This window comes from Gorilla gorilla, chromosome 13, assembly GCF_029281585.2.
Source record: "Gorilla gorilla gorilla isolate KB3781 chromosome 13, NHGRI_mGorGor1-v2.1_pri, whole genome shotgun sequence".
Taxonomy (NCBI): Eukaryota; Metazoa; Chordata; class Mammalia; order Primates; family Hominidae; genus Gorilla; species Gorilla gorilla.
The window spans coordinates 41,957,990-41,968,294 of NC_073237.2; the positions used below are offsets into that span (position 1 = coordinate 41,957,990).

Below are 10,305 nucleotides of genomic sequence, written 5' to 3' on the forward strand. Positions count from 1 at the left end.
GTGTGTGTGTGTGTGTTTCCCCTTTCCCCAGTTCCCTAGTCTAACAAAAGATTTATTAATAGTAGTTACCTATATCTCAGGATTAAAGCTATAGGATATTCAAAGGAGGGTTTGACTGAGTAAAACAGAAATGAGCATAACCCACAGATAGGTAAGTCACTTTGTGTGTTCCCTTTTGGGGAGTGGGCTAGTGTGTTTTTGTTGTACGAAATATGGTTATATCAACTTCAGGTAAAAGAACGATTTTGTTTTTGCTCTGAAAGCCGTGTTGACAAGGAGTACACTGTACTAGACTACACTGTCAGTTTGGTTGACTGCAAATTACATTTCTCAGAATTCCCTTTCCTGTATTGTTCAAAGTGAGATTGGCCCAGAAAAAGGAAGTGTGGTGAGACTGTTAAGGTAGAAGTGAAACACAAGTCATTAAGGTTAGATACCCAGTGATTTCCAGGCTGTCTCCACTTTTCCTTACTCCACATCTAGCTTGTTGTCTTCCTGCCTTCTGACCTCACTGACCCATGGTGGCACAGGTTCACCACCAGGTGTTTGCTCACAGACCAACAGAGCTGGAACCTACACAGAGGCACTGGTTTCCCATAGCCCCCTTCAGAACCCCTGGCTGGGAACCATTTGAGTGATTGGACATGCTGGACTTCACAGAGCTTCAGTTCCCACTTGTCAGCCCACACCAGTGCTTCAAGTAGATGAGTGAATCTTTCTCTTATCTGCCAATTTCCCTCTTCCAGACATTCATTTTCAAGCTCCTTCTTTGTTTATGTTAGGTTAAATTTCTATAACTCCCTTATTTCCACATATTACATGGACTGTTTTCCTGACAACCCCAATAAATGTAGCATAAACACAAACTATGATTTCGATGTTTATTTTCTTCAGAAAGCCCTGAAAATAATCCAAATAACATATACGATAATATGTTACAAAAGCGTGGCTCGCCTATGAAATGAACAACCAAACACGAAGTCTGGAACAAAGCCTGTACGCTGCTCTGGTGATGGCTGCCCTTTGGGCTCCACATCCACTAAGTGGATTAAATGCAATTACAGTACTCTTTGTTGAGAGACTGCCACGAGGGGGCAAAGATAATATCTTAATACAAAGTAATAACAGTGAGAGTTATTTATTTAGCATCCAGTATATAAGCATTACTGTATTCTGCCATTTATTTAGGCTTTTATCTCCACGAATCTTGCAAGTTAAATATTATTACCCTTGTTTTGCTGAGAAGAAATAAATGTCCAAAAAGTAACCTGTCCAAGTCATATAGATAAATCCATTCTAGGTTTCCCCAATTCCAAACACAATTGCTTCTTCTAGAAAGACATATTGGTATTTACCTTATAGGAAATGTACTAATATTTGTCTTCAGTGTTCTCCCATATCCTCTTTAAGCCCCACTCATGCCTATATACCTTACACTAACCTCTGTCAGTTTTATTCCCTTGTAAGTCACGCACTGCGTTCTATGTCTTTCTTTTCTGCCTACTCTCAGAAGGCTATCACATAGGCAAAATTCTGATGAGCAAAACTGCACTGTGTTTTATTGATAAATAATGGTAGGGTGTTTTAATTTTCATGGCCTGAGAATTGAAATTCCATGACTTATTTATTTAACAAATACTTTCCATGTTTCTAATGAGCTACAAAATGATTCAGTCCCAATATTAAAGCAGTAATGAAAAATCCCATCAATCAGGCTCTGATTGGTATTTTCTACATGCATTTTTCAATGAGTTCAAGATGCTTTATCATACAAGGCAGCCACTACACTCTTCGACAGCTGTTAACTGTGAAAAAAGTCATTCCTTATGTTCTTCTGAATACTCTATGAAATGTTTGCCTCTTAGGCCCTCTATATGATACAGAATAAACCCAATTCATTTTTGTTATATGCTAGCTCTTAAAGCATTTACCCCCTCTTTCTTCCCACCACTAATTAGTGGCTTAGGAGTTCAGGCTTCAAGCAGCATCCATGGATGTAAATATCAAGATTACCAAGAACTCATTGATGTACCAACATTGTCAAATAATACCAACATTGGTTGATTGGTTGTTTTTGTACACACAATATAGACCGTGAGCAACTTGAGGCAAAGTCTTGTATCTTAATCATTTCTTTATCTCTTGTGTCTAACACAGTGCATGGCACAGATTATTAAAAATTATTAAATAGGTGTTGAATGAAGAAATTATTAAGCTAATACTTGCTATCTTTTATTTTTTTTCAGTCAGTGGAAATCTAGTGTATAGGGTGAGAACCTATGATATATCAGACACTGTTCAAGGCCGTAAATGAAAAAAACAGACATGAATCCTTCCTCAGACATTGGAGTCTGAAATTGCTGAAGTGAGCACAGTAATTCCACTGCAGATGACTCATATTACTAACCTTAGGGAGAAAAACCCTACTGCTGAGCCTCAATTTCCTCATATACTATTGAGTTGTTAGACAAATGACCTATTTGATAAGATTAAGTCCTTATATTATTATAAAGAGTATGGAATGTGTAAGGCATTATATAAATTAAGTTTTATGATTATAAAACTATTTTATAAATTCGAATACTGCCCAAAATGGATGTTCTTCCAAGGTCAAAAGCAATTCAGTTTCTCAGATACAAGCACATCATTATAAAACCACATACATAATGCAGTAACTCTAGGATTATTTTTTTAAACCATATCTCTATTGTATAATGTAACTTCCTTTAGAGCACAATATTTTACATTCAGTATCCTCTACAGGATCTAGCACTTTTCAGAAAAATAGCATTCAATAAGTGGATTAATGCAATAGAAACAACTGAAGAAATCACCAAGGAATCTAACCTGAATACCATTTAGGAGATTCAAGAACCCAGTGAAATTGTATGCAAAACTGTGTGTCTGTACGCCATTTTGTAGAGTTCTTCAGTTTTATCAGAGTCTCAAAGAGATCTATTATATATGAGTTTCTTACTCAGTATATATTAATTGAATTTCAACTACTTGCTAGACATTGTACTATGGTTTAGGCTTAGAATATAAAACTTTTTATAATAAATGAATATTGAGTACATCAAAATTTTTCAAGATCTGCTTTCTTATATTCACACCATTAAAATTAATGCATAACCTAATAAACACATTTACATCCTAAATCAGCATCAGATACTCTGAAGTAATTTAATATCACATTTGCTGGCAAAATATTCCTTGGAAATACATTCTTACTGGCTTCATGAAAAAAGCCTCCATGATAATATAACCTATAGGGGTTTAATGTATGTCTACATAGACTTATATATATGCATATAGATGAATACACACATACGTATATACATATAATTTAAAAAATCTTTAGTGAGTCATGCTGCTTAAATAGTTTAAACAATCTCTAATTCATCAACTATCTTTTACCACCACTGGGCTTCCATGTATTCCTAACAATAACAATGAAGCTACTGTCCTTCAAAAAAGAAAAATGATGACATGTAAAGAAAATGTCCTAGAAATTGTTTTGTAAGCAGTTTCCTCAGGGACTTTCCACTGACTGAAATAAATAGTTTTCAAATGCGCCAGATGGAGGACAAAAATTATTTTTAAAATCGCAAGAATACCTCTGAAACTTCATGGCAGTTTTTCCCCTTTGGAAATCTTATATCTCTCTTCAGTGCATTAAGCATCAACTATCTGTAGTTAATAAATATTTATTTGAGCAGCTATTTTAGTTTTCTGAATAAAATTATTCTTACCTTTGAGAATGGCTGCCATATATTCTTGTCCCAAACTTTTAAGAAAAGGATATTTCCCCAGATACAGACATAAGCACACTTAAAGACTGAAACTCTCATCCACAGTAGATGTGCACTTTACAGTATGGAAATTTTAATGTAGTATAATCCAAAATGACTATTTGAAAAAAAAATGGTTATTCTCCGGAATCAATGTTTCTAATTCATATACTCTACAGAGCTCAGTTGCAATTGGCGATAGTGGCCAGGAGATGGCGCAGTCTTATTTCCTAAGATTTACTTCATAGACACAGTGTCAACTTTAAAGAGAAATGTTTTTTAATGGCATTTGTTTTCACTAATGGAAGCTAAGATTGAAAAATAAAATACTCAGGAAATATAAATTCAAAATACTCAAATGTTTTATTTATTACGAATCACCCATCTGCAAATCAAATGCTTTAAAAATACTTTGAATAACTTTTTTCTTTCCTATGAACCAGGAACAGGAAGAAGCAGTTTTGAAATGGTAATTATTTAGAATTGCCTTAATTGTTCAGTTCTTCCTTTTGGTTTATATTCTATTCTATTATGCTGTATTGCTTTACACTTACAAATGTATTTTATCACTAAAAATTCCACTTTTCAATAAAATAAAAACTAGTTTTAAAATAAAAATCTTTACAAATTATAATTTAGGGAGAAAATTCATTAAATATTTCCTGAAATAGCTTTATTCAAGGCACATATAATGTTCAGATTTACTTCTTTCACTTGATAAATCCTAATGAAGAGTTTTCAGATCTAATACCTATTATATTGCTTGAAAAAAAAACCCCAGCATTTTAAGACCTCATAATCCACTCACATACTTACTGAAGTATATTAATGGATGTGTGTGTATGTGTGTGCACGTGCATGTATTGTATGCTGGAAAAACTCCAGAAAGAGAGAATGGGCATATACATTACGGATTGTCCTGATTTGGTCTGAAGTACAGTCTGCCACAAGTTACTGAGTCTTTACTGGAAAGGTAGGAAGAATCTCTAATCATCCCTGAAAAGGCATAATCCAAAGCTGGCCGAAAAGGCAAGGTGGGTACTAACCCAGGTGTTAGGTAGGGTGACATAAAACCAGATAACCCTCTTCCTGCAGAAGAATATGCCAGCCTTAATGGACTGATACCTACTCTAGGATTTAAGCCGTAGAGACTTGAATCACCTCCATAAGAAGCAGAAGTAGTTTGAAGAGGAGAGAAAGCTGATTTATTACCTAGAGTTCCAAAACCAATTCCAGCAAGACTAAAACTTGAAGCTCTCTGAAAGGCTGTGTTTTCCAGTTCTTCTGAGTTTGCTAGGTTCCTGTTGTCTGTCTTGTGTTCTTTGCCATTTAAAACCTGTTCAATGGCTTGGACTACATCCCCTTTGCAGAACCGTAGAATGCCTTCTAGCCGGCTGCGCCTGTAATTTGGGAATATCTTAGTAAGGATATCAAGAGGATCTCTTGGTCTTGAGGACACTGTAGGAAGGCTTGCCTTGGTCACAGTCAAGTCTTTGACCCATTCACTTTCATTTCCTGATTCCAGATCAGAGGATGATAAGGACCTGGGACTCTCTTCACCTCCTGATTGCTCTCCAGGATGAGGAGACAGGATGCTATCATGCTTGTTGGAGTATTCTGAAATAGATGACCCGATACTTTGTTTCCCAATGACACCATTAGACCTAGAAGATGATCCTAGGTAAAGTTGATGGGATTTGGAGATCAGTTCTTCTTGTCCATTCTGGCATGACTCACATTTACTCTCTTTTTGTTCTGGAGAAGAGGGGGAAAAAAAAATCAAATATAGGGAAGACTTCCCAGAATGTGGTACTGCTCACTCAAAAATAATGCTGGATAATATAATTAATTCACTCCTATTAATTAGTAATATTTATACACTCGAAGACATTTTAATGAATAACTCAAATTTAAAAGATTATTCAGAAATGCAGGTGCTGGAATAGTGAAAAATATACTATTATATCATCTCAGAATCACAAAGGTATGCAATATTAAAATGCAATTATATTTAGGAATCAGAAGATGAGCGTGTATCGTTACCCCAAATTGTCTGCATAACACCAATATGGCACACTGTCTGTTCTACCTTGCTTGTGTGGGATCTTCCTAAATGTCACCTAAGTTTTGTTGTTATCTAAGTGATATTTTTTCAAAATGACACTATGGAAAGAAAACTGAATAAAATGAATAGGGAATAAAAGGAATAATCTTAGTTTGAAAATGAATATTCTATTTAATCACTAATGCTAAATTTTAACAATTGGTTTTTTATCTCATATTTCAGGTTATAATTAATTTACTTGAATAATGTAAAAAAACAAAACTGTTCATTTCATTTCAGATTTAAACCAATAAGTACTATTGCTATGTCAATCCCAAATCATACTAGAGCTTGCATATTTCATTTTATGAGAGATGACACAGATGGTATTTTTCATAATCCTCTACGAAACATGTACTTTCTTTTTCAATCCTTAAGAAATATCAATAACAGACTTTAAAAGCAAATTGTTTGTAAAAGAAAATTATAAACTGTCCTATTGCAATCTACATGAATCCTCAAATTGTCTTTTAAAAACAACATATTAGGCATTTGCTTTAAATCACAGCCCTCCTCCAATGTTAGGGGCAATTTTCCAAACGTACTTTTACACAAAGTTCTGGTTTTTCTATCTCAACATGTTGAGCATATTAATCAAACAAGAATATGTTAATACCCTTTACTAGGTTAACACCACAAAAATTAAAATAGCCATATTTACTATGTAACTTTTACTTTGGTTTACATTTTCTATTACCCTAGAGATATATAGGTAAGAGTAAACTGTTAAGTGGAGTGTGCAGAGTAATTCTGTCCAACTTCCTTTTTCTACCAAGTTTATGAATGTCACAAAACAAACATTGCCTAAGGCAGTGATTTGTAAATATGATTTGCAATACTCCAGTTTTCTCCAGTTTTCTTAAGAAGAATTCAGTTCTAAATTCTAAAGAAATAGCTATAGTTTATTTTAAAATTAAAGTGTATACAATTTAGCATTTTGAAGTTCAAAATGCTGTTCCTATATGCTGTTCCCATAAGCATATGAAAAAAAGAATGTCACTACTGCAAAAATTGCAAACACTCTATAGGATTTTCAACTTTAAATAACACAATAATACTTTTCTAATGAAATTTGCCAAGTGGAAATAGATTAGCATTAGTCCTCCATTCCACTTTACTTGTAAATATGAATGAGCATGCCCCCGAACATGTCAATTATCAACATTTCATCTCTATAGCAATTTATGCATGAAATCATAAAATAATGTCTCGTTATATTTTACTCACAGTACAATATATGTAATGAAACACCAATTTGCATAAGACTATTTAGAAAATACGGTGTCTTTAAAATATAATACCATTTATATCGTCTCTCTGTCTTCTCAAGTCCTGCAGCTTGCTTTACTTCTATTGCATTTATCATTGTATATTAAGCCTTGCATTGTAGTTTTTGGATACATATAGTCTGCCTTCTTTTGAATATAAGGTACTTTTGTGTAGGAAAAACTTGTTCACTTCTAAATCACTGTTAGTCTTTGTCTAATTAATGAGTAAATTGAATAGACTATTTTACCACAGTTCATGGCTATTGTGTAAGAGAAGCAGTCAATTTGGAAAGCTATTGAAGTAACCTTTCAAACATGAGCTTGCTTTTTATGGGGGAGGGGGCATCATCTGAGGCAAAGAACAAAGTAAAATAATTAGCTCTGTAAAACAGAACACTTTGGTACCAACTAGAAATCACATAATAAATCAGTGTCTCACAGGGAGATGTCAGCCATTTCACTATCGGTGTAGTTTCAGGAATTCTCACTTTTACTTCTCTTTCATAGCACTTTTACTTAATAACTGTGCTCTTTAGCACCCTTCATCTTTCATGGGAATTATAGAAAGTCTGTTTTGCCTACTCAAATAAATTAGAATACGTGCAAAAAGTTGACACATGCAAACACAAAATTCACTCTGAATTGAATGCCTCATTTCAATTCACAGAATTTTTCAAATGTACTGTGTGAGTAGAACTTCAAGCAGCCATTGAGCGAAAAATCTGTTGAGATCTGCAATTTTCATAATTCAAGGAAGGTTTCTAATTAATAGTTTACTGTATAGCTATCATACAATTTCATATAATACAGCTTTATAAGTTTTGTATAAGTTTTGGACTTATACAAAAAAAAAATCACAATGATATTTCCACTGCCTAGTAGGCCCTGTGGAGGGCTATGAAGGTCACTAAAATATATCTCCTAACGCAGGAAATGAAGGCAACTGACTTGCAGTCAAAAAATAAGAGAAAAATAATGAAAACTCCTTGTATAAAAAACCTCTAAAATTGAACTTTGAAATTCTTACCTATGGTTTTACAAATTACATTTTGCGAAAACAATTTAGAGTGAAGAAACAAAGAAAGACGATGGTTTGGTAGATTTCAGTCTCTTCCCCACATCAAGCTTGCAACAAATGTTTGCCCCAACATGTAGTAAAGAACTGCATCCCCAACTATCAGAGTTTCCCACGCAAAATCAGCTCTAGTTTTACAGCTGAAAACAGTCCAGAGCAGGGAGGATCACCTGAGCCTGGGGAGGTTGAGGCTGCAGTGAGCTGTAATGGCGCCACTGCACTCCAGCCTGGGCAAAAGAGTGAGATCCTGTCTCGAAAGAGTACAGAGCAGACTCAAACAAAGCACCTCTTACGAAGCTTTTCGCTCAATGCCTGCTTGAAGTTCTACTCACACAGTGAAAGTCAAATCAACTTCCGAGTAAATAACTCTACTCCTAGGGTGAATTGCTCATTTGTTACCACCCATGCTTCATTTTTTCATTATCTTATCCTATCACCTGAGGGAACGAACAGTAAACTCGGCCAAAGTGAAGGCGATGGGTCTCTCACACTCTCATTAATGTCCATATTGCTGAGCAGTTCCCCAGAACTTAAAGTGCTTCTTTTAAACAACTATTCCTGCCCGCCTATGGACACCGTGGCTTGTTTCAGAGTTTCTTTCCAGAACAACCATTTCCTTGAGCAAAGAGTAAATCAAAGACCAACTCACCTTGTTTTTCCTCAGGGTAATCTTGCTGCAAAACTTCGAAAGCGGGGGTCGCGGAACCACTGGCCTGTCTCAAGGCACCCAGTCCCAGCGCAGCCCCCGCCGCAGGGCCGCCCGTGGACTGTGGATTCTCGGCTCTGCCGCCGCCCCCGGATGCCCGACCACCGGGGGGCCGGGAGATCCCCGAGCACAGGAGCCTCTGTAGCCCCCGGGCTTCGCTCTCCTCCTGCGCCTGCTGCCTGCGCAGCGCCACCTGGGCGGCCATGACGCGCTGGCGCTCGGCGATCAGGGTGCACTTGGCACACGCGCAGTCCCGCCAGCGGCAGAAGCGCTTGTGGCCCTTGAGCGCTGACACCACACCATGGTTGCGACAGCGGGCGCACTTGGGCGTCCTCGGGTAGCCGCAGCCCACCGCGCCTACCCCCCTCTCCAGCCCGGGAGCCGGCGGGCAGCCTCCGCTTCCCGAGGTGGCGGCAGCGGCGGCGGCGGCCGCGGCCGCTGCTCGCAGAAAGAGGCTGGGCGGCCGCAGGAACGCTGGGGGAACCTGCATCCCCGATGGTACCGGCAACGCCGGGGACGGGGGCGGAGGGGCAGCCACCACTAGCCCAGGGGCCAAGTGGGGTCGGCCGCTAACGCCTCGGTCTCTGCTGCCACACTGTGACCGCTCCATTCCCGAGAAGTTTCTGGCCGGGAGTCCCAAGTGGAAAGTGCGCTGACCGCAGCTAACCCTGCTGGGAGGCTGGGGAAGCCGGGGCAGGACGCGCCGTGGTCCTACTGAGCCCCACCCGCGCACGGACAAAAGTTTTACACTCTTTCCACTCGGAAGGAGTTGGGACGACCGCGTCCCGGAGCTGGAGACGCTGAGAGGTGCAGCTGTCCCGTGAGCCTGGCAGAGACCCCGGGCGCTAAGTTAATGCCCTTGTGCCTCCAGCCAAGAAGGCAAGGCTGGAGAGGCTACCCCGCCCACCCAGGCTCCCGGCCCAGCGCGGAAGCCGGGAGGGGGGGCCCGGGGCGGGGAGTGGGGACCTTCTGGGAGGAGGGCGGCGGGGAATCCGTCCAATGGGCTGCAAATGTCTCCTCCCCCAAAAAAAGCCCGTTTCTACTTGCTTCCCTAGGAGTTCTCGACGTCTATTTTTGTAAACTAGCCTTTGCAGCCTCCCCTTTTTCTGCCCTTTTGAAATTAAGCAGAGTTTGAATTTCTCCTTTTCCCACTTCCACGCTTCTAAGAAAGTCTGAAGATTTGGATTTTGAGTTCTCCTTTCGGGTTCCCAGATGAAGTCTTCATGTCTGCAGCAGTTTGGCCAATGTTAGTGGGATCCCAGCTGGATAGACTACGAATTTGTTACCCACCAGAAAGATGCCTTATTTTAAATGGGTCTTAGGACAGCATCAAAACAATGGATAAATAACTAAGGGAATTG

At 38.7% G+C, this 10,305-nt stretch overlaps 1 protein-coding gene across 1 annotated transcript; it reads right to left on the reverse strand.

The window, feature by feature from the left end:
• Nucleotides 1–4,557: 4,557 nt before the first annotated feature.
• On the reverse strand, nucleotides 4,558–9,819 carry DMRTA1 (DMRT like family A1). The gene is made up of 2 exons (XM_031014209.3): nucleotides 8,888–9,819; nucleotides 4,558–5,546 (listed from the first exon to the last, which is right to left on the reverse strand). Exons 1-2 carry the CDS (start codon nucleotides 9,552–9,554, stop codon nucleotides 4,699–4,701), a joined length of 1,515 nt encoding a protein of 504 aa, XP_030870069.3. The 5' UTR covers nucleotides 9,555–9,819; the 3' UTR covers nucleotides 4,558–4,698.
• Nucleotides 9,820–10,305: the final 486 nt, after the last annotated feature.

What these genes read in the sequence shown, in the direction of transcription:
- DMRTA1 (XM_031014209.3), bottom strand. Translation starts at nt 9,554, where the DNA reads ATGGAGCGGTCACAGTGTGGCAGCAGAGACCGAGGCGTTAGCGGCCGA. An exon ending in TTACCCTGAGGAAAAACAAG is followed by an intron (nt 5,547 to 8,887) that starts GTGAGTTGGTCT and finishes CCTCTTCTCCAG; the next exon opens with AACAAAAAGAGAGTAAATGT.